At 43.5% G+C, this 23,393-nt stretch overlaps 1 protein-coding gene across 4 annotated transcripts in view; it reads left to right on the plus strand.

Moving 5' to 3' along the window:
• The window catches only part of AP3D1 (adaptor related protein complex 3 subunit delta 1), a 53,755-nt gene that overhangs the window by 20,086 nt on the left and 10,276 nt on the right, over positions 1–23,393 (plus strand). For 2 of the 4 annotated variants that reach the window (XM_066635024.1, XM_066635021.1), the window contains exons 5-23: positions 218–325; positions 1,588–1,717; positions 2,720–2,859; positions 3,701–3,774; positions 9,684–9,733; positions 10,530–10,579; positions 11,222–11,270; positions 12,017–12,162; positions 14,147–14,295; positions 15,349–15,579; positions 16,086–16,317; positions 16,426–16,571; positions 18,434–18,575; positions 18,922–18,993; positions 19,182–19,257; positions 19,775–19,974; positions 20,545–20,618; positions 21,593–21,616; positions 23,078–23,279. In XM_066635024.1, coding sequence (XP_066491121.1) covers positions 218–325; positions 1,588–1,717; positions 2,720–2,859; positions 3,701–3,774; positions 9,684–9,733; positions 10,530–10,579; positions 11,222–11,270; positions 12,017–12,162; positions 14,147–14,295; positions 15,349–15,579; positions 16,086–16,317; positions 16,426–16,571; positions 18,434–18,575; positions 18,922–18,993; positions 19,182–19,257; positions 19,775–19,974; positions 20,545–20,618; positions 21,593–21,616; positions 23,078–23,279 — 2,295 coding nt within the window. The remainder of the gene's footprint in view (positions 1–217; positions 326–1,587; positions 1,718–2,719; positions 2,860–3,700; positions 3,775–9,683; positions 9,734–10,529; positions 10,580–11,221; positions 11,271–12,016; positions 12,163–14,146; positions 14,296–15,348; positions 15,580–16,085; positions 16,318–16,425; positions 16,572–18,433; positions 18,576–18,921; positions 18,994–19,181; positions 19,258–19,774; positions 19,975–20,544; positions 20,619–21,592; positions 21,617–23,077; positions 23,280–23,393) is intronic. The other 2 variants (XM_066635022.1, XM_066635023.1) reach the window with 2 other exon arrangements.

Raw genomic sequence — 23,393 nt, forward strand, 5'->3', positions numbered from 1 at the left:
TAAGATTTTTCTAATTGATTGACAGCCCTTTCTTTGTATCAGTGGTTTTAACAAAAATTGCATGTTTTTGTTTTATCTGTACACTTTTGGCCTGCCTTTCAATATGTACGTTTTCATGACGGTTTACAGAAACTGCACGTTTAGGTGCTGGATTGAAAAATAGTTACTGCTAGAAAAACTGAACATTTTCCTTCTCTTCCTCCTACCCCATTCCTAGGACCTGAGTAGCCCTAATCAGTACGATACTGGAGTTGCACTGACTGGCTTGTCCTGTTTTGTGACTCCAGATCTTGCCCGGGACTTGGCAAATGATATCATGACCCTGGTGAGTCTTTGGGGAAAGGCCAAATCCCCTTGTGGTGTCTATAATGCTTGCATTGTTCACTCCTGGTGACCCTTGAAACCTCTGATTTCACTGCTCCTTTAAACATATCTGAAAGTTACTTTTCCACCATTGATCTCTGTTGCACTTGGCTCTTTCCAAACATGGGTCAAAGTGGGTGGCCACCACCCCAAGAACAAACAGGTAATGGTATTTTCCAAGAACGTAACTGCTGCCAATCTTTCCCTAAAGTATGCAGCTGCAGGGAAGTGTAGACTGTGTGCTGAAGGGTACTCAGTTCATGTAGAATGCTCATGAGGCCCAGTGTTTCATAAAAATAAATGGTACACTCAGAATAGATTTTAAAAAACAATGTATAGCCTTTTGATCAAATGATCTCCAATATGGCTTATAGTTCATTTTTAAGAATTTTAAATCCCATCTTCTAGATTTTTCCCTCTCCAGCTAGTGATGAGATGCTAATTCTGCTATCTCTAGGTGGCTGAAACGGCTTTTTCTGAAGGGGGGGGGCAGCCGGCTCTCTACAGCTGCTCCTCTTTTGGCCAGTGGCCAGCGCCTTGCTACACTTACCCCTTTATGATGGTGTTCTGGAAGGAAGAGGTGTTCAACCTTGTGACCCTGAACTCTGCAGGTGGCAGAGGAATGCCTTAAAGGAAGGTGATGAATAATGGCCCAGAATCCCGTTCATGGAACGGGTTTCACCATAAACACGTTGGTGTCCCATGGTAGATGCTCTGGAAAGGGCCATTCCAAGAAAGAGAGTCTGAAAACCACCAAGTTGAGAAATGGAGCCCAAAAAGGACTGCAATTCCCAGATGGTGACTGTTGAAACTGTTTCTCTCAGTCTGGTGGTAATGTCAGAACACATGGAGCTGTGCTACCTCTGGGACTGCATTTGCCCTGTGCTCCTGTGAAGTCTAAGAGCAATTATGGATTGGGTTTCTAAGATAAAAACACACCTTTAACTTTCAGTGATAGTAAATCACTGGCTGCTTATCCTTTTAGAGGTGATCAGTATTCACTGAGCTTTTCCAGTGCAGATAGTCACACCTCATGCTGCTGACTTCATAATCTGCTGTATGGTGTCTGAGCTGTACCCAAAAGCTTTGTCTTTCTCACAGCATTAGCAGAAAGAGAAGTATTGCTACCAGGCTGTAGAATGAATTTTTTTTAAAATCTTGGATTCCTTTTGGGAAAATTCATGACTAAAAATTTTCCTTATCTCTTCTCCCTTCCTCCTCCAGATGTCACACACGAAGCCTTACATCAGGAAGAAGGCAGTGTTAATCATGTATAAAGTGTTTTTGAAATACCCTGAATCCCTTCGCCCTGCATTCCCCCGCCTTAAAGAGAAGCTTGAAGACCCAGATCCTGGTTAGTGAGTTGAATAGAATTCAGGAGATTCTGATGCCTTGAGGGCACTTTCTCATTGAACTAGTAGGATATAAATATGAAATAAAATAACTGAGCGAGCAGTTGAATGCATGGTATGAAAGAATAAGATGGAGGATTGGTAGACCTTTTCGATGTGATACATCCACCCTCTCCCATGTTCGAACTCTTTATTGCAATGTTTCTCAATTAGTGGTATGGGTACCACCAGTGATACTTGAGGTGGTGCTGGTGATATTTGTGGGACCCCTGGACATCTGCTGCCTGGCAGCGAGACAGGTGGCGTGACATGACAAACATCAGTAGGAGGCTTGGCTTGGTGGTCAGAACTCTACAACATGCTTTTCATGCACTCTAAAAAGCCCTCCTGTCCACCCTGAGCCTTTTACTGGTGTTTGTCATGTTGTACTTGGCCTCTCAGTACAGAAGTAACTGGTGATGACATTTTACTGGTGATACCAGTTACTTATGATGATGTTTCCAATAGGTTAATCATGCGAAATGGTACTGTGGGGGATAAACGTTGAGAAACACTGCTTTATTGGGTTCACTGACTGAGCCAAATCACCTACTTAGTCAGTCTGGTTGTTGGATCTTACACCAACTGAAGTTTTTAAGAAGCAGCCCCATGCTTCAGTAGTTTGGAGAAAGGGGAATTGGCTTCCTACAAGTGGCCGCTACCATATACTCACTGCTGTGTTCTTGCTTTTCTCCCTCAACTTCCAAATGTGGTCCTTACCAATAGGCACATGTTCCAGCTGTGACATTCCCAGTGCCCTACATATGCAGAACAGAAGCTTACTACAGAAGGGGGAACCACTGTATCCCAAAGTATGATTCATCTGTCATGTGCCTTTGCTTAGGTTCCCTGTATCTGCACAGCTGGGAACTGGTCACTGTGGTTTGTTTATAATCTTCTTGCTTCAGAGAGTCCAGTTTCTGATACTTTTTTTCTCACCCCCCACCCCTCATTTCTTTTCACAGGTGTCCAGTCGGCTGCTGTGAACGTTATATGTGAGCTAGCCCGGCGGAACCCAAAGAACTATCTCTCGCTAGCTCCACTCTTTTTTAAACTGATGACATCCTCAACCAACAACTGGGTTCTCATTAAAATCATAAAATTGGCAAGTATTAGCAAGTCCTGGGGGCTGTTAGCAATGTCTCAGGTGTGAAAAAACCCTGTCGTGTAAGAGGTGTAGTGGTTGGTGCAAGTAGAGAGAGGAAGAGCAGGCGATAGCCTGCATAATTGGTTGGAAATTATCTGGCTCATGGAAAGTGTCAGGCTGTGAAATGTTGAAATCTTCTGGGATAGGGTGTGTGTGTCAGCCTGCCTGCCTGTCTGCACAAGAGGTGGGTATGAATGCTGGGGAGAAAATTACCAGTCTTGATGTTGAACTTCCCTAGCTGTGGTGCTGTCTTCCTCAGAGGGTCTTTCAACCTATTGCCTCTATTAATCCATATGTCTGTGGCTGCCAATTCCATTCTTTAGAGTGGAAGTAGGCAGGTAGATGGGAATCTGCTGGTACATCTCAGAGTGACTTGCAGTTGATCAGTCTGTATCCCAGTGGTTTTGCAGTAGCAAATGATATTACCAGCTTGTTTGTGTACTTTTTTAAAAAGACCTTCTTTTGGTGAATTTGCTCTAATCACATTCTTGCAATAGTTATTCACTGGCTGTTTTTGACCAAATTTTTCTGCAGCTTTGCTCACCAAATTTAGCATTTGAATATTTGATCTGTAGTGTAGATTTGCATTTGTTTATATAAGTTATTCCACTGTGTGGCTCAGTGTGCAGTAGGCAGATGTCTCTCCCCTCTCATTTTGCATCTGGCCCCGGAAGGTGGTCCTTGGGGTTCCTGCTAAAATTAGTTTGATCCCACAAGTCTGAAGTCTACCTGTGTCTGCAGTCTAGCTGGAGGCAGTCAGCAGTGAAGCAACTGTCTTTTTTCCCCTTCTCTCCCATAGTTTGGTGCTCTCACTCCATTGGAACCCAGGCTGGGGAAAAAGCTGATAGAGCCCCTGACTAATCTCATACATAGGTAAGTAGCGTAATTCTTCTTGGTAGTGCAGCAGCTTTGCCAGTTTACAGGCTAGTCTAGACTACTGAACAAGAAATATTCCTCTTGTTTTGCCTCCTAATCTCACTGTCCAGATTATGGTGGTGTTTCTATCCAGCAGAAGTGGGCATCTGTGTAGTCTAAAAATTCAGTTAATTGAGAACTATTAGTCAAATGTTCACTTATTTCTAAAGCATTGACTTTGTCAAGAGAATACAAAAGAGAATATATGAAACATCAGCAGGTTTAACTTTTATTCTAGTTATAAAAGCAACTATTTGTTGCCCAATAAAAGCATTTTTTAAAACACAGAAATTATTAGAACTTAACCAGCAGTGGCCTACCCTGTCTCTTTTTCTTTCAGATGGCAGCTTGTGTTGCCATTTTCCTCCTGCCTTCTCCCACAGCACTCCATGGTAGAGCCTAAGGAACAGAAAAGGATGTGAAGAGAATAGAGTGGTAGTGGGCAAGAGCGTCTGGTGCACTAGGCTCATGCCACTCTTCTATTCCTCTTCCACTTTCCTGGCTGTGCCATAGGGAAAGTTGCAAACAGGGCAGTGGTTGATGTCCACTTAGGCAGGTGGTGTAGTGTACAGCCAGAATGTTTGCCGTCACCTCTACCAGTCTGTTTCTTGAAGTAGCCATGTCACTTGGCCTGAATTTAATAATATTTGACTTTGTTCATGTCCACAGAAATCATCTGACAAATAGTTCTTCTCTTTGAATTTTATCCTGGAACACCTGGGTTAGCCAACATTTACAAAAAATTTTTTAAAGAGAAGGAAAACTAAAACAAAACAAACACCCAAGTATTCACACAAGTGAGTTTTTAGATGCAGTTGTGCCAGGGCTGCAACATTGACTTCAACCGTGTGTTCTTTTCATCTATGCCATTAAACCCATGATCTGAATGCTGCCAGTCTCGTTGGCAAGCAGTTCTGCCTCCTGCTACTGCTAACAAATGTTGCCATAACAAAATAGAGAAGTCATCTTACTTTGACTGCCTTGGCTTCATGGAATATTGACTGTATCAATCCTAACTTTCAGCAAATATTTTGTGCCAGCATAGCAGTGATACTTCTGATCTCTTAACCAATCTCTGGGCAACTTCTCCAGAGGTTGGTTCACTTGCCATCATTGTCTTGGGCTTATTCCAAGTAAATATGCCAGAGTCCCATCTTCAGAATACTCTCATTACAACAGGAGTTCCCCTTTATGGATGGTAGGCTTGGTAAAGGAAAGAGAGAAGCATCCCTTATAATCCTCCTTTCTTTCTTAAACAGCCAGCGAGCTCTCTTCCAATTACCTAAAGAGAGTAGAGTACATGGCAACCTTGTCAAAGATAAAAAATTAGTCTGCTCCCAAGAAACACAGCAAAGTGGACAGTATGTATATTTTGAATCCCTCCCAGTCTCATTCCTGCCTCTCTCACCCTGCTCCCCGCCTTAGTCAACTAGCTGTTGGGTTGTCTAGCCTTAAACCTAAGATTCTCAGTTGACATAAATCATAGCACTTCTGATTTGCTGATAATGTGCTGCAGGTACTTGAAGCTGGCCACCCATTGCCACCTGCAGATATGAGATGGCAGAGGTGTTTAGATATTGATGGTACTAGATCTGAGGAATGTGTGATGCTTTCTAAACATATTGAACTTGTTTAAAATGTTGCTGTTATGGCTTGGGCACCACAGGACAAAAAACAAGATCTTCTGCAGACATTGGCCTGTCATGCTAACCTGTTAGCATTCGCCATGTTTTGTTGCCTTAACCCTTGTTAAGATTCCAAACTCATGCCATAAAACCATAGTTTAGCTTGCCAAATTGCACCTGCTCCCAGAGGGTTTATAAAGGAGCAATTAGCAACATTTGCTGCTCATCTTACAAACAGGCACTGGAGAAGTGGAGAAAACTAATGGTTTTCTTGGTGCAGATGTTTACCATGGTTTTTTTTATATTATATTTTTCTGCCCTTCAGCAATAAGACTCCCAAGGCAGCTGACAAACCAAAACATTAAATTTAACAAAATAAAACTCATAATTGTAAATCACCAAAGCATAACAGCAGCAAAATCCATTGATAAGGCGCAGTCAAACGCCTTGATGATAATTGTGCTTGTGTCTAAAACAACTTAATTGCAATGTAGCTCAGTCTGGGGAGAACAAACAAGCAGCAATAGTTATCACCCTTACATTTGCTGCGGTTTTGTTCGTTTGGTGATCTGTTGCCAATCGAAAGCCCAATTGGAAAAGGCCTCTCCTGGAAACTGGTGGTTATAATCCCTGAGGACGGGGGAAAAGGGGACCCACTTCACACCATAGTTTTGCATCCAGGCTTGTACTTATTTCTTAATCATGGTTTTAAGTTTTTGATTTTAACACAACTGTGGTTAAGGAAAATGAACCCTGGTTAAGTGTAGTCTGTGGAGAGTTCAAGAAGACCTTGTTTTGGCTGCTGCAGCAATAGCAGATCAAAAACCATGGGTGCTATCATTGGCTCAGCCTAGTGGTTTTCACCCTTTCTGCCTTCAGGGAACCCTTTTCATGTAGACTTAGCATTCTGAGAAATATCTGCATATTGCAGAAAATTCTGGTCATATTCTGGAGTACACAGGTGTTTCCATGGGTGCACTGTCAGTCCTGGAGACTTGCCTTTTGCTTCTCCTAACCTGAGAATATGACTTGGAAAACACTCTGCACCTCCCCCCCCCCCCCACACACACACACAACACATGTTTGGTAGTACTAAGGTCACCTGTGTGCTGTTATTGATTGGCTCATTGAGAAAAAGGCTAAACTTCTGGGGAAACCCAGGGCACAGCTGGAAGACTTCATAGCTAAACTAGTGTTTCCTACACATCGTAAGGATAATTGTTGGTTGGAGATAGAATCTATATAATTTCTCTACCTCCAATGTAAATACAGTGTGTAACAGAACACTTCCATTAGAATATGAAAGCCATTGTATCTGTCCTGCCCTTGATGACATTTTTGCTCAGAAAACACTAATTTAATTCCTGAATAAAGCTCTTAATGTCTTATGGCTGCTGTTTTCTTCTCGGTATATCACTAACCATCACGCCCTCAAATCCTACCTCTAAAATAATGCTGCCGGTTGTTTTTTGAACTTGCAAAGATGATGCTTAGAGTGTACTGGCAATTGATGCTGGTGCAATTGATATTTCAAGGAGCAGGAGATACTGGCTGGTGATTCTCTTGCTGTTTTTGAAATAAATTACATTATAGGGCCAAGCAGTGGGAGTAACTAGCTATTGGCTTCACCCACTTCTTATATTTCACAGTGCTTTGATTCCAACAGAAATATTCAAGAGACACCAGTCCCTCTGTAGGTTTAACTGGCATTTCTGGTTTCTAGTGAAAACAGCCAATTCAGAATGGTGACTGAGACTGGGCAAGTTGAGATGCCCATAGTCAGGTGGTTCCCCATCTTTGTTCAGCCCTTAAAATGGCAACTTTCAGACCAGAACTGCAAATGAGGACTCTGTGTTGCTCTAGTCTTTTCCCTAGCTTAATGGAAATGTGATGTGGCTCCTCATTCCTCATGTTTTCCTTCACCTTTTTATGGTTTTGGGGTGCTAGCTGAATTCTCTATGCTAACTGGTTTTATTAACAGTATTATTAACAGTATTTATCTCCTGACAAATCACAAATTTATCTCCTGGCAATGGCTGGCATGGCAAACCTTCAAACTAGTGGAAATGACCAGGCAGGTCATGACTTGAGTGCAGGGGGTGCTGGTGGTCCTCTGGCAGCAGATCTCCCTACAACATTTCTAGCTCTGCTACCTGAGATCCTGTAACTGAAGAGTGAACCTTATTATGTTGTTGCCCCAAGGGGCTGAAGGCATCTGTGTCTACTGGACAATGGGGACTGCAGTTTATGCGCCCAAACCCCACCTCCTTACAATGTTGTCTGCTCTGAGAATGTTCCCCCCACCTCCTTCCTGCTTGCATGTCTCCACCTCCAAGGCAGAAGGAGGGGGGCTCACTAGGTCATCAGATAATTTACCCCAACCTTCCAAGTGTTCCTTGGGGGAGCCCAGTTCCCTCTGGTCAGCTAATAAGCATGCATTCCTGCAATTTACTTAAAGTTTATTAAAGCTTTTCCATGTTATGTAAGAAGAAATCCCTCCATCCCACATACTGGGGCTCTAAAGGGAGGGTTCCAAACAGTGAGAAAATTACATACATTTTAAAGGCAGCAGAAAACAGACTTTACTACATGACTAAATTCTCAGAGTCCTGCTGTGCAGGGGCAGTATTCAAACAGGCAGAGCATTCCACTCCAGTCATGAACCCCGAGCCACCTCTGTATAGGCTCCCTCCTCCCACTTATACAGCTAGTGCCTTTTTTAATGACCAATCAGTCTTTATTATTATTATTATTATTAGTAGTAGTAGTAGTAGTAGTAGTATTTATATCAAGTTGTGATATGTCCCATAGTGGCTATGGCATACAGTCTCTGATTCTCAGGTATCTGGCCAGGCTTCAAATTAACAGCACCTGGTCTCTGTTCATGCAGCCTCCATGCTCATCAGACAACAGGGAGGATAACCTGGCAGGTTACTGCCTTTTGATTCCCAGGGCAGTAACTCTTCCTGCTGGCATCTACTTTGTCAGCTTTATTCCCCTGAATGGGCAGTTCTGATTTTTTCCCCCCATTACTTCAAACAATTTCTCACTTCCCTCCAATCCATATCTTACAGAAAGGGTATTTCCAGTACAACCTGGATCTTACAGAAAGAGTATCTCAATTCAAAGCACAGGATCCCCAGCATTCTTCCCACATTTCCCCGCTCACCTCCCTGAGGGGATGTAACAGGGGTGGGAAAGAAACCCACCTTCATGGCAGACCTGTTGGAACATCCTGCATACAAACTATGTGCTCTGCTACTGAACTGTAGCCCCTTTCTTTTGCACTTCAGAATTGTCTCTTCTTAGAGGCAAGGACAAGAATGATATTATCCATGCTATTTGACTCGGTGTGCTCCACTAATAAACTATTGAGTCACATGTAGCGCAATTTTATGTTGCGCTCCAAGAGGCCTGGCCTGTATCCAGCGCAAGATAGGGCTCCAAAGTGGCTCAGCTGAAGGTAAGAGAAACTCTTCCCTTTACCCCCGGTAAGCCACTCAGCTCATGTGGGTCACCTCGGACTTGCGCCACCTTAAGAGGAGGCATAAGTCTGAGCAGAGCAGCTTGAAGCCGCTCTGCGCTGCTCAGGAATGGGGTTGCAATCCGCCATAACTGCCAGGTCCCAGCCCCACCTCCTGCTCCCCACCCACCTGCCCCCGGGACCGCCCTCCACCCACCCCAGACTCTTGTGGTGGCTGAGCTTGGCAGTTGCAAGGCTCCCCCCGTGACAGCGCAGAGGCTGGATTCAGCCTTCGCAGGCTGGCATGCATCCGCACGCTGGCCCATCCAACTCTCGAGTAGGCACAAACATGCACTGGCCCAGGGCACTGTTAGGATTGAACCCTTAATGGTTGTAGCACATGTGTAGCACATATAGAGTTTTCAAAGTGCTTAACTTGGGTGTTGCCAGCTCTCTTGTTCCTAGGTGCAGTGGTCTTAGAAGGTGGAGCAAATAGCCAAATATGTTATGCTAGAGCACCATATATTTGGTGTCAAGGTTCTAGTGTGTGTGTGAGAAACTCAAATGGCATTTTAAACCAGGTTCTTCTTTAGAAAAGCGCTGAATTTGAAAATCTAAAACTTTTTTCTTGTTGGAAGACAAAAAAAGTTGAATGTATCCACTCTGGTGAGAACTTAACTCAAAGCTAAAATTGGGGGAGTTGTGCTGAAATCCTTTCTATTGTAAGATCTCACCTAGACTGTGAGAATGTAATGCTCCACATCTGTCTTTCCCCATAGCACTTCAGCCATGTCGCTTCTCTATGAGTGTGTGAACACAGTGATAGCAGGTAAGGGAAGAAATTTGCAACAACTTCAAATGGGGCAGCAGATTCCAGACTAAAAACCTAACCTAACCCTGCTTTATTAGTTTCGGTAGAAAAACATTCAACAGCTTAGCCTAGTCACAATGCATTTCTACTTCACCCTGCTATCCATTCTGTGTTAACTTCTTGGGTATTCTCTTGGTCAGGGCAATTCCCACTGCTGTGTACAATGGTCTTGCCTCTAGAATTGTGTTCTTCCACACAGCAGCATGTCAGTCTTTCATTCTGCCATAGGCTAATGAATGAATATCAGCAGGGGCTTTTTCAGAGTTGTTTTTAGCCACTTGCTCCCCTTTGTGTCATATGCACAGAGTGGACAGCAGAGGGGTATGTAAGGGGAGATTCTGATACTCCCTCTACTCTGGTTCATAATTGTGCATGTTTCTGATCATGTATTTGGAGAAGTTGAAGTACATAATAAATGGAGTTCCTGCAAGAGCCTCCCCATATTCACACCAGAGAGCAGAGGGTTAAAAAGCCCTTTGTCCTGGCTTGAAAGGGACCATATCAGTAAATGGAAGCACACCCTGTTTCAAATTCGGCTACTGTTTAAAAAAAGTAGTTGGTAGTCGAGGATATAGGTTTCAGTCTCTCTTATTGATTCTTGGCAAAGCATACTCATGGTGTTCTGTAGCTTTATCACCCCTGAGAAATTATTCTCCCAAGCCCCTGAGCCCACAGTGCAGCTTATTAGCTTTGTTGGCTTTTTTGGAAAAACCAGCATAGAAATTAAATGCATGTCTGCCTTGTGCCTTTTCAGTTCTGATCTCTCTCTCCTCGGGGATGCCTAACCATAGTGCCAGCATCCAGGTAAGGCCCTCTTTCTTTTGCTCAGCTTTCTTTATGTCTTGTTTTGGTTTGTTTCCCTTTTGGTTCTTGCACATTTAACTTCTAGAGATTTTTATCCTATTGTTTGATTTAAATGGTCTCTCTAGGCAGCTTCCAACAGATAATACAATTCAGTGCAAAGCTAAAAACAGATGAAGCTGCTTTATACAGAGTGAAAGAAAAAGGTTGAGGGAACTTGACATGTTGAGCCAATAGAAGAGAAGATCATGGGAACAAGGCATGGCATTCTTCAAATACTTGAAGGACAGTTACATGGAAATGGTCAAAAAATTGTTTTCTGCTGCCCCAGAAAGTAGGACTAGATTGAATGGGCTTAAGCTCCAGAAGGGGAGATTTTGGTTGGATATCTGGAGAAATCTCTTAGCAGTAAGAGTGGTTTGACGGTCTCAACAAATTGAGAGAAGTGGTGGGTTCTTCCTCACTGCAAGTCAAGCAGAGGCTCAACAGACACCTTTTGGAGATGAACTGGAGGGGTTTTTCTTCAGGCAAGATATTGGACCAATGCTGTTGCTTAAGTGTGGTAGACCTTTTTCTTGGACGAGATGTGGGGTGGAGAGTTTGTCTCCAAGAAGAGGGCTTTAACCCTGTATACTTCGCTTGCAGCTTTGTGTTCAGAAACTGAGGATATTGATAGAAGATTCAGACCAGAACTGTAAGTATTAGAGCTTTGTCATTCTCTGGTGGTAGTTTGTGACAATTGAGGCCAATATTCAGGGCCTTCAGTTATTTTTGCTAAGAAAAATGTTAAGTATGCAACCTGAATCTGTTAATTTAAAATTGAAGCTGCCTTGGATGTTAAAATAGTGAAAAGTGGTCATATAAATGTAAAAAAAATCACAATAACTCACTTCTTTATCATTCTGGTTTTACTAGTCACAGGAAGGACTAAGGATATATGCAGAGCACTGAAAGGCCACCATTCTTTCCATCTGTGCAACCTTGCTCGTCCTTTCAAAATTTTCTGCAGTTCAGTAGATGTTGCCTGTGTACTTCCAAATATAGCTTTGTAGTAATAAGGACTAGAAGCTTGCTGTTTTAAATACATACTGAGTTTCTCAGGACGCTGAAATCTGTGCTTGACACCGAGCTGCGCACACTCAGAATTATAGTATGTATAAGTATACATATAAGTATACTTATGCCACACCTGCTGGCTTACAAAGCTACTAACAGGAGGGAAAGGATATGGGGCAATGAAGGAGGGTGTCAAAGGTGGTCTAGAGGAGAACAACATTTTGGCAGCAGTTCAAAGGATAGCTAAAAGGAAAAATAAATTGTATACACTTTGGGGATGATGGTGAAGACCTAGCATCCAGTATGAACTAGTCAATATCTTGCTCTTACACAAATGGAGATTACCATGAGACTTTTCTTTGCTCTGTTCATCCTCGCCTGCAGTGAAGTATTTGGGATTACTAGCCATGTCCAAAATTTTGAAGACTCACCCCAAATCAGTCCAGTCTCATAAGGATCTCATTCTTCAGTGCTTGGACGACAAGGATGAATCAATCCGGCTCAGAGCCTTAGACCTTCTCTATGGAATGGTATGTGTGCTTATTGTGTTGTCATGGCTTAGCACAGTGGCTCCCAAATTGTGAGCCTTGGCTCCCTGGGGAGCCACAGAAGCAAACCAGGAGAGCCATGGACTCCTTGTGAAAAACTCGGCATCCTATGCAAAGTATAGGATTTTAGCCCTAATGTGGAGCCACAGCCAATGCCCCTAATAGGTCAAGGGAGCTGCCAGTCAAAACAGTTTGGGAACCGCTGGCTTAGCAGATGAATTTGGGGTTATCACCATTCAGTGACCAGGCCCTCACTACAAGGAACCCTACAGGGAGGATTGTAATAGTTAAGGGGTGGGTACGTGGCACCCACTTTTCTTCCTGCAACTCACCCTTATTTCAAACAAAGCAGTAGTAATCAAATAACCACTGCCAAGGTTAAATTCAGGGAGTGGGGGACCACTTTGGTGATCATTATTATTTATGTACTATTTTTCAACAAGAGTAGTTCACAAAGTGGTTTAAGTAGTAAAATCAATAAATGATGATCCTCCCAGTTGCATGGTGGGAGCTCCAGATTCCCAAATTATCTCCAAAATGTATGCACTAGTGTAGTGTAGTGCATCATAGTCACAGGGATAAGACTGCATACTGTCTGAATTAACTAGGCTAGGTAGGTTGAAGATCAGAATGAGGGGGGAAAGTTAATTAAAACAAGGAGGCAAAAAGGAGTTACGAATGGATAAGACGAGGGCAATGGATGGTGTAGGTAAAAGGCTAACAATGAAATAGTCAGAAATCTGGCGCTACTGCTTATTCTTAGACCCTGACTTAGGCTAGATGATGGTTCCATCTCTCCCCCTAAAAGGTGGGCTGGATCCTAACTGCACACTAGTCTGAGTTGAGTCAAATGCCAAAGCATTCTTTAGCTGAACCTTACATGCCCTTTGTTTGATGTCGTGATCTCGCTCCATTAGTCCAAGGCTAGGTCACCTAAATCTCAGCCTGCCTTTGAACCCTAGTCAGGGGTGCCCAGTCTGGGTAATTGCCAGTTGCTATAAGAGGAGTATGCTAAATGGATGCCTTCTTGAATGAAGGAACCTAATCCCAAAGCAGTAGACTGTACTTACCCCCAATAATAAAGTATTCAGTAGTGCATGTTGAGATGGATGAAGGAGAAATTCAATGATTTTACCACAGGCCTGTTGAAGTGAATGTGCATGAAGTCACCCTAGTGCATCATAATCTTCTACTTGCGTATCCCCTTTGAATTTAGTTTTTTTTTGGGGGGGGGGGGAGTTGTACTACTTTGTGATGAAGTATTGGGAATTGGATTTATAGACAAGAGCAGGGGTGTCCAAACATTTTGGCAGAAGGGCCACATCATCTCTCTGACACTGTCGGGGCCAGGGAAAAAAGAATTAATTTACATTTAAAATTTGAATAAACTTACATAAATGAATTCATTAGAGATGGAACTTATATGAACGAATGAAGGTCTTGCAATAGCTTAAGGCCTATAAAAGGCCTTGCACAAAGCAAGGCTGGCCTTTCCTTTGCTGCCACTGCTGCATTACAGATGTGAAACAGCAAGTACTTGAGGGAGCCCTCATCCCACAGCTCAGGTGAGAGGTCGAACAGTCGTCCTCACACTGAAAGCAGTTGCGTCGGGCCGGAGACTTGTCTCTGGAGGGTCAGGGGCTCATTGGAGACTGGGGGCTCCCTGCGTGCCAGATTGGGAGCCCCCGAGGGCCACAAGTGGCCCCCAGGCCAGGGTTTGGGCACCCCTGGACAAGAGAAATTTTGAGGATTCAGCCTCTTTGAGGCCATAAGAACTAGTAGTTTGCATTTTTTTAAAGACTGTGATTTTCAGGAAGTAGAATATGGTATGATTAGTTTGTGTGTCTTCTGCAGTACTGTATAGGCCAGCAAATGTTCAGTCCTACTTTGGGTGGTACATTGCTGGCTGCTATCCTGGTGTAGTTGAGCAGATTTTTGTGCTAATGTCCATATTTCTCTGTCATAGGTGTCCAAGAAGAACTTGATGGAGATTGTAAAAAAGCTGATGATCCACGTGGACAAAGCTGAAGGGACAACCTACAGGGATGAGCTGTTGACCAAAATCATTGATATATGTAGCCAATCTAATTACCAATACATCACAAACTTTGAATGGTCAGTAGTCCTGGTGGGAGGGTGAGGTTTGAATCTGAGCGCTAACGATACACTGCTACTTGAGTCTACCCTTTTCTCCTCAGTAGAGGAGGGTATCCTTGATTTGTACCTCCCACTGGTTCCAGTAGGCAGAACTAGAGAAATCAGCTCTGTCTTCATTCTCCTTCATCCATCCTTTCCAGTTCAGTTCACCCTTGTCCAAGGCACAGGGTGAAAATCTTCCTCACAGCCTCATATGCCTAGAACTTCCTTCCGTCTATAAATAGCTGTAGTGCTCCTTTTGTTTTGTTTGAACCATCCAAGCTAGTGATCACCACTTTATCCTGTGGCAGTAAATTCCACTAGTGAAATTCATAATCTGTATTAATGCATCTGAAGATTTTGTAGTGGGAATGAAGTCCCTGGCAGTGATTGCTTGAAGCTTTGCTATGTGTGTAAGGATATAACAAGCTGAAAAATCACTGTCCCATTGACTAAGCAGCACTGACCTGTGGAGGCAGGCAGAAGGACAGGGTCCTATGAAAGGTAGAAGAAGCTTTAGTCCTGGGAGGAGCCTGAAAAGGCAGTCTGTAAGTGGCAGTGGTGCAGGAGAATAAGGGGAGGAGAAGGGTAGTGGGAAGATCTTGAAAGAGGGCCAGGATGGTGTAGTAGCTAAAGAGTTGGACTTAGACCTGGAAGATCCAGGTACAAATCCTTGCTCGGCCATGAAGCAGCCTGGGTGACCTTAGGCCAGTCACTGTCTGCTTAATCTACGTCACAGGGTTGTTGTGAGGACAAAAGGAAGGACCCTGAGCACCTTGGAGGAAGGGTGGTATAAAAATGTGAAAAGTAACTAATCTGAGGAGAGCTTTGTCAGAAGAAACATGGATAGGAGCTACAGAGGAAAGCAATGGGATATACATGTTGTTGGGTCCCCTCCTGGGGAGAAAGAAGGGATAGAAATGTGATTAATAGATTTGAAGCAGTTAGCCAAGTCTCTGGCTGCAGTCTCTCCTAGTCATGATAAAATCCTTTCAGTATATTTGCACAATTTTTCCTCTCACCTGTCTTCAGGTATATCAGCATTCTCGTGGAACTGACGCGGCTAGAAGGGACTCGACATGGCCACCTCATTGCTTCCCAGATGCTGGATGTGGCAATTCGAGTGAAGGCCATCCGCAAATTTGCAGTGTCACAGATGGCCATGCTCCTGGATAATGCTCACCTACTTGCCAGCAACACACAACGAAATGGGATCTGCGAGGTCCTGTATGCTGCTGCGTGGATATGTGGGGAATTCTCAGAGTAAGTGTCTGCAGATTTGGCAGCTGGGAAGAGCAAAGTGTATGACTGGGACTCTCCACTAGAACCCCCATAGATTTCCTGTTCCCTTAAATGACTCCTCCCATTCTCCTTTGCTGCCCCTTTTGTCTGCAACCTCCTCCCACAACCTCCATTGTTTCAACTTTTTCCTTTCATATCTTTGCTCAAAAGTTGTTCCTTCTGAGAAGTCTTTGCCTTAATCCGTCATTCTCATTGTCAACTGAATTGAAGACTAAGTACATATAGTTGCATTTGTACATGTTTGTTTTTTGATAACGTCCCCTTTAGAAAAAGAGGAATAGGAGACTGTAAACTTCTTGGGGTAGAGGCTTGTGGCTTTTTTTACCCTATAAAGCACCATGTTAGATAGATTGTGCTTAATATAGAAGTTGGGCATTGGAGGATAGATGTTGTGATGTTTTTCAGCCATTTAGTAAGGTGCTAGGAAGAAAAACCAATCCCATCATGGCCTGCACTGCTCTCTTTAGGCACCTTGAGGAGCCACACCAGACGCTTGAAGCCATGCTGCGGCCGAAAGTGACCACCCTCCCAGGCCACATCCAGGCAGTTTACGTTCAAAACATGGTGAAGCTGTATGCCTCAATTCTGCATCAGAAGGAGCAAACTGGGGAGAAAGAGGCAGCCCAGGAGACAACCCAGATGATGATTGAACGCCTGCCTCAGTTTGTGCAGAGTGCTGATCTTGAGGTCCAGGAGCGAGTAAGTAAGGATGCCCCATGTTCTTCCCAAATAGAAACAAGTGTGGTATGGGCTTCTGGCTGGATTCTGGGGTCTTCCTTTTTTTGGAACTCTTCTTTTGCCTCCCAGGCTTCCTGCATCTTGCAGCTCATGAAATACATCCACAAACTTCAGATTAAAGAGGTGCCAGTAGCTGAGGAAGTGACTGCCTTGTTTGCTGGGGAACTCAATCCCGTTGCCCCCAAAGCCCAGAAGAAAGTTCCAATTCCAGAAGGGTAAGGCTCCCTCCACATACTGGGGTTCTGTTCTGAAACTCATGATGCAGTCACCGAGAGCTCTGTGTGTGGGATTGAGCTGAACAAATGCCAGTCATTGTTCCTTGACATCATGAACTTAGTTTTTATTTTTTTTTTTTAAAAAGACAGCTTTTTAGTCTTTGTAGCCACCAAGAGATACTTGAAAGTGGGTCCACTTTTGAACAAAAACGTTCACAAAGTGGTTTACAGAGAAAATCGAATAACTATATGGCTTCTGTCCCAAAAGGGCCTACACTCTGGGAAAAAATCCTTCCCTCATGCACACTGATTTCTGATTCTTCAGCAGACCATAGCTTCCAAACCAGCAATTGAAACCCAGTTGAAACCATGGCTTCCAGTTCTGGTTTGCAAGCAAGCCAAGACTTGCCTGAATATAGCCTGGTGCTGTATCTGAACCAGATAAACTGTGGTGTGCTGTGAAGCTGGATATTGGGTAGAGCAGGCCTCAAACTGGTGGGTCACGTCCAAGCAGCCTGAGTAACACTGCCCCTGTCCCTTTAAGGGGCAGGGATGGGGAAAGAAGTGATGTGATTCTCAGGATTGTGCCACCGCTGGGGAAGGAGTTTGGGGTGTGTGGGGGGCCCTGTGGAGCACTCTGCAGGGCTCCCCACAGCTTGTAAAAGTGAAAGTTATGTTTGTGACAACCAGAACATTCACTTTTTACAAGCTACAATGAGCCCCTGCAAACACTTACCTTTACTCCCAAATCTAAACACTTAGATTTACTCCCAAGAAGTTTGAGTACCAGTGAAATAGAGAATCAGGCTCATATGCTCCCCCCCCCCCCGTGCTTTAAGTCTTGAGTTGGTTTGGCTATCAGATCCAGCACCTCATGTGTGTCTGAGGCATTATTTGAAGGTCTGTGGCTGTTGTATCTTGTAGTTCTCCTGATCCCCTTTTATTTTTGTGACCTTTAAACATTTACCTGTTGCCTTTTCACATTTAAAAAACAAACCAGAGCTACTTAAACAAAAGGGGATGCAGTCAGTATAAACGGTTAATAATGCTTTGTTAAAACTTGCAGTAAAAATAAGATTTGCAACAATAAAATGCAAATAGCCATATTAGTGAAAGACTTACTTTGTAAGATCTGTTAGGGAATTGTCATACAACAACTTTTTACTGGTCGCGAAACTGCAAGAGTGTGGTAGACATTTTATCTTGCTGTTTGATCAGATGACTTATGAATCTGTTTTCAGCATTTATAAAACAGTAATTCCATAAGGAATCAATTCCCACACACACACACACCCCGCGGATTCCAGTTTCCACGGATAATCATATCCGTGGAGAGACCTGACACGAAAAACTGGAAGTGCCTTTCAGAAGGCTCTGGCAGGCTTTCGGAGGCCCTGGGAGGTGCTACATGTACATGGTCTCCCTGTGCTTTGAAAGACTTCCCAGATGCATCTGGAAAGCACTTCCAGTCATATCCAGGAGATCATGTGCAGCCCTCCAGTGCAGATCAGTACCCGCATTGAGTCAGATCCATGGGTGCCAAACCCATGGATAAGGAGGGCCCATTGTACGATCAGTGAAAATAAACAAAACCAGTAATTGGTGATCAAGAGCAAATGATAGCTAGCTTGACTTATCTCTCTTAGAAGAGAGTCTCATTAGATTAATAAGATACTCTTAAGAGGGGGGAAGGGTCCCATTCCTAGTGTGCTTAACCCATGGTCAGTGAATCAAAGAGCAAGGCCCCATCTAAAGAGGGCTTGTTCCTGTTCCACACCTTCTGCATTACGAAGGCAGACATGGGAGAACAGTTCGTTCCTGTCCTAATACACAATGTAGAGCTGAGGTTCTCCATCTTGCAGCTTGGACCTCGATGCCTGGATCAATGAGCCTCCTTCAGACAGTGAGTCTGAAGATGAGAAACCCCGGACAATCTTCCATGATGAGGAACAGAGACATTCAAGGCACCGGCAACCTGAGATTGATGAAGAAGAACTGGCCAGGGTAAGTCAACCTCAAATGTCCATAAAGGGGGGGGGGCGCTTTGCTTTTCATGGGCAGGTCTGAGGTGTGTGGAATCCTGAAAACAGCCAGAGCTGTGTCCAGACAGTGTGCCTTGTGGTGTCAAATAGCATTTGTCTTCTGTTTCCAGAAGCACTTGGAGTGATGCGATGTCCACATTTTTGGTCCACTCTCGCATTTTCTCTGGGTAGTGCAACCAAACTCCTCCTTGTGGCTTCTTGCTATTTTTCAGGGCTTTGTGGGGGAGATTACCTTGGTAGTTTTTGCTTAAAATTAAAATGACAAAATTTTAATCATTCTACTTGAGGAATTTTCTTTTTCTTTAAAGCGCCGAGAAGTTCGAAAGCAGGAGCAAGCGAACAATCCATTTTACATTAAAAGTTCTCCTTCCCCCCAAAAGGTGAGAATGTCTTGAAAGACAGAGAGTTCTGTAGTGTCACTTATCCACCTGCAGCTGGCTTTAGTATTTGGGGGTTACTGGGTGATATTTTAAATGGCTCAATTTTGCTGAAAGGTTTCTGTCAGATCATAGAATCAATATTAATATAAAAGTTCTCTAAGCTCCCTCTTTTTTCCTTTATTGTCCAGCAGTACCAGGACACCCCCGGCGTTGAGCACATACCTGTGGTTCAGATAGATCTTTCTGTTCCTTTAAAAGTTCCAGGTAAGAGCAGCGTTCCATGATTAGCATAATCTCTAAAAAGCCAGTTCTCAATATTTTGCCTTCAGACCTGGAAATGAAACTCTGTATGAAGCTATGTAGATTGGAGGGGTGGAGCTGCTTCAGTAGTGGTTGACTTGATTCTCAGTGACTCCCATTGAGGAAGGTCCAAGTTTAATGGGAGGAAGGTCCCATTGGGGAAGTATAAGTACTTGATACAAGGAATTGTATTTTTACCTGAACGAATGCCTGCATCATCTAGGAAAAAGCATTTCCTCCTGTATAAGAGGAAGAATGCCTCTTCCAGAATATCTCCAGCAACCCACATATGCATCATCTACCAACACGTGTCTTTCTTTAATACATTTTTCTAGCATGCACATACCTGCTGAAGTAATCAAGTAGTAGACTAAAACCAATATTTTTCATCAAGACTGGCTTTAAGACAGTTAGTTTAGTGCTCAACCCCCACAGAGTCCTGCCTGAGAACAACTTCTGTCCTTCCCCACCCTCCCGCAAGGTATGCCAGTGTCCGACCAGTACGTAAAGCTGGAAGAGGAGCGCCGGCACCAGCAGAAACTAGAGAAGGACAAAAAGAGAAAAAAGCAGAAGAAAGAGAAGCGGGGCAAGCACCGGCGCCACAACTCACTGCACACAGAGAGCGATGAGGACATTGCACCCGCCCATCATGTGGACATCATTACTGAGGAGATGCCGGAGGTGAGCCCAGCGGAGCTGCAAGCCTTCTTGGGCAGAAATGGGAAGTTTTCAAGGCCCACCTGAAAAGGGGGGAATGAGATAGCCTGCCAAACTTCCCTGGGGAGGGAATGTCATTTGTCTGGTGCTATCATCACCAAAAAGGCCTTATCCCAGGCACTTGCCATCTGGGTGTTCTTTAAAAGGTGGCATACTTTCATGTACAATTTGTATCGCATGGATAGAAAACTGGTAGACTGGAGGAATTGATAGTGGCATGCGTCTTTTGTATTGTTGGAAGCTGGGTCCAGGTTTTCCAGAGTATTTCTGATTGGTCTGTCTCATTCTGATATTACTGAATGTTCCTGGAGGAGGAACTGTAGTGGCGTTATTTCTTGTAGTGGGGTTATTAGGTGGTTTTGAAGAGGAGAATGAGAAATCCAATGTGTTCGTTCTATTGACTTGCTTTACCTTTTGTCTTTGTGTTTTTTAAAAAAACCTAAATTCTGCTGGAAGAAGGGGCCTGTCTCCCTTTTCCCTTGTCAACCATACCATTTTGTTGTAAGCCACTCGTCTGTTTTCTGATTGCCTTAGAATGCTCTTCCCAGTGATGAGGATGACAAAGACCCCAATGATCCCTACAAGGCACTAGATATAGATCTGGACAAGTAAGTACAAACTTTGGGTGTCACTTCTACCTGGTGGTTCAGGAGACACAAGACATAGAACTCACACTTGCCAGGTCTTTGGGATATGTACGTGTTCAGAAGCTATTTTTCTCAGATTCTGGAAACAGAAAGATTGTAGGAAGGCATATTGGTTCAGTGGGAGAGAGAGCCATCATCTGATTGTAAGGACCAACCAAATTCATAATCTTAAGCAAGTTTTCTATAACTTTCTCAGGCTAGACAGGAAACTAAGCAAAAGAGGGAGGGAGGAAGGTGACAGGACATAATGTGAGGCTATCCAGGTCTGCAATTTGTAACAATTATAAAATGGAACTCAAATGAAATTAACCCATTTCTACCCAGCCCACAGGTGTAAACATTTGATCCATTTGCATATATGTAACGTTGGGCAGAAATGGCTTAAGTAGACATTCTGTGTGGATTGGCATAACTAGGTGCTAGGCAGGACCTCAGGCCTTAGGGAAGAAGGTAATACAAAAAAGGCTGTTCCCTCCACTTACAGATCTAACCTACTGATGCGAATCCACATAAAGTCTGCTTAATTTCTCTTGTACTCCCTTAAGACTGTTGCAAATTGCAGGCTCTGAGGAGTAGCTTCACATAATGACTCCTGACATTCTCCCTCTTTCTGCTTTACTTAAAGCCAACTTGATGAAGAGTTCTGGAGGACTTGAAAGGTTGCTTAAGATTTTGCTTTTATTTTGTTGGTCCTTATAAAGTTATTACTAGATAATGGCTTTTGGGATTGATATCTCCAAGGCACACTTGTAAACGTCCTATGGCATCTGGCTGGCACCAATGGAGAAGAGCAAATTTATGTCTTGACATTGTATGTTCTGCAGAGGCATCATTTCTCTCTCTTTCCTGCTCTTTTCATTCCCATGCAGTCACTGCATTCTTTCGTCTTGGTTTTTTCTTTATCCTTTCTCTCTCTTTCTGTCTTTCACAAACAGTCTGGTTTCAGGGAGGCCGGCCAGGTAAGATCCCTCTAAGTATCTAGCCTTTTGGAAGGTTGGCTGCTTTGGTAACACTGTAAACCACAACATGACCAAGAGTCAACTGCTGACTCCAAATAGCTTAGGAGCAAGTCCCGCAAATACCTCTAGAAAGAGCTACTGGCTGCCTACTCATGATACACAATAAAATAAAATTTTGTGGTTGATCACCTGGAGCAAAACCTTTTTCACCATAGGCAGTCAGGAGAGCAACTCCATACAAGTGATGGGAACCATGGTTTCATTGTCTTAATCAGCCTTAAACCTGTTCTAGTGTAGATTGAAAGAATGGTTTGATTCAGTAGACTTGATCCTGTTGGGCTTCACAGTGTTTGGCTGCTTTCTCTCCCCCTCCCTTTCTTTAAAGGAAGCCTTGCACAAAGGGGGCCAGCAGCTGTTTTCAAGATTATTTTTACCTGCTTGGCTAACTGCAGGATGGATAGCAACCAGTACTCTCACATCTGACTAACTTTGTCATGGATTTTGTCATATTTGTCCAGGCCTTCTAAATAGTAGAAAGCAAGATCATTAGGAGGAAGAATGAGGTTCCTTATTGAAGTGCAATGGCAGGAACTGGCCCCATTCAGGATCAGAAGTAGAATAAACCATTTGGCTGGGGACATCCCTAAACCTTACTGAGCATGGGTAGGAACACACATTATGCAATTCAGAATTAGGGGGCATTATACAATCCGGAATTGGGGGGTTACTAATAGGTAACTGAAATATTAAATCTTAATGAACTGGAAAAAATAGGAGTGGCCCCAAAGTTGACTACTTCACTTATGTTTGATGTAGCAAAATTGAATATGAACATAGAAACTTGCTTTATCCCAAGTCAGACCCTTGGGCGATCTGGCCCAGTTACCAGCACTGACTAGCAGCAAGTGCAGGTCTTGATCTTTCCCAGCTCTTGAATCCTGGGACTTTCTGCATGCCAAACTTGTGCTCTGCCATTGAACTAGAACCCCTGCCTGGACTTTTATGCCTGTTTTGTCACAAAGATTTTGCCCACAGTAGTTCACAGAAAATTAAAGAGAAATTTAATTCATTAACAATTAAAGCCTATCAAACACAATTATTACAATTCACAATATTCCCACCTCTTACACATTAGCATGCATTGAGTCTGTTATTGACAATATTTGGGTTTAGAATTACTTGGTTTTGTGTAATTCTAAAGAGGGGGAATTGGAGAGACACCCTATGTGAATGAAGCTTCACTTGCAGAAGGTGGGCCTGATTCTGACAATTCAAATTGTTGAAGAATACTTAAACGATTGTAACCATCTGCAGTTTGCCACTCCTAGTGGAACCAGTTCAGGCTGAGGTGATGTGGTGGTTTGGAGATGCTATTTGTGGCCCTGATGGGCATTTGGTGGTCCTTGTGAGAAACATGAAGACTCAATTTCCTAGGATTGCTGATGATCTCTTTTCTTAAAGGCCTTTAGCAGATAGCGAGAAACTCCCCGTGCAGAGGCATAGAAATGCCAGTGAACTCAAGTCACCACAAGATGCAGAAGTTCCTCCTGTTGAGAAAAAGATTAAGAAACCCAAAAAGAAGGAAAAGAAGCACAAAGAGAAAGAAAGGGGGAAGGAGAAGAAGAAAGATCACGAGAAAAAAATGGAGGAGGAAGAGAAAAAGGTGACTTCCCTGTCCTTGTTTTCACTTGTACTTTGCCTAGAACTGGACCAAGTGAGATACTGAGAACTTTTGATTGAATTTTGGGGTTAAGCTTTGGGGGCTGAAGAAGGGGCA

This window comes from Tiliqua scincoides, chromosome 8, assembly GCF_035046505.1.
Source record: "Tiliqua scincoides isolate rTilSci1 chromosome 8, rTilSci1.hap2, whole genome shotgun sequence".
Lineage (NCBI taxonomy): Eukaryota > Metazoa > Chordata > Lepidosauria > Squamata > Scincidae > Tiliqua > Tiliqua scincoides.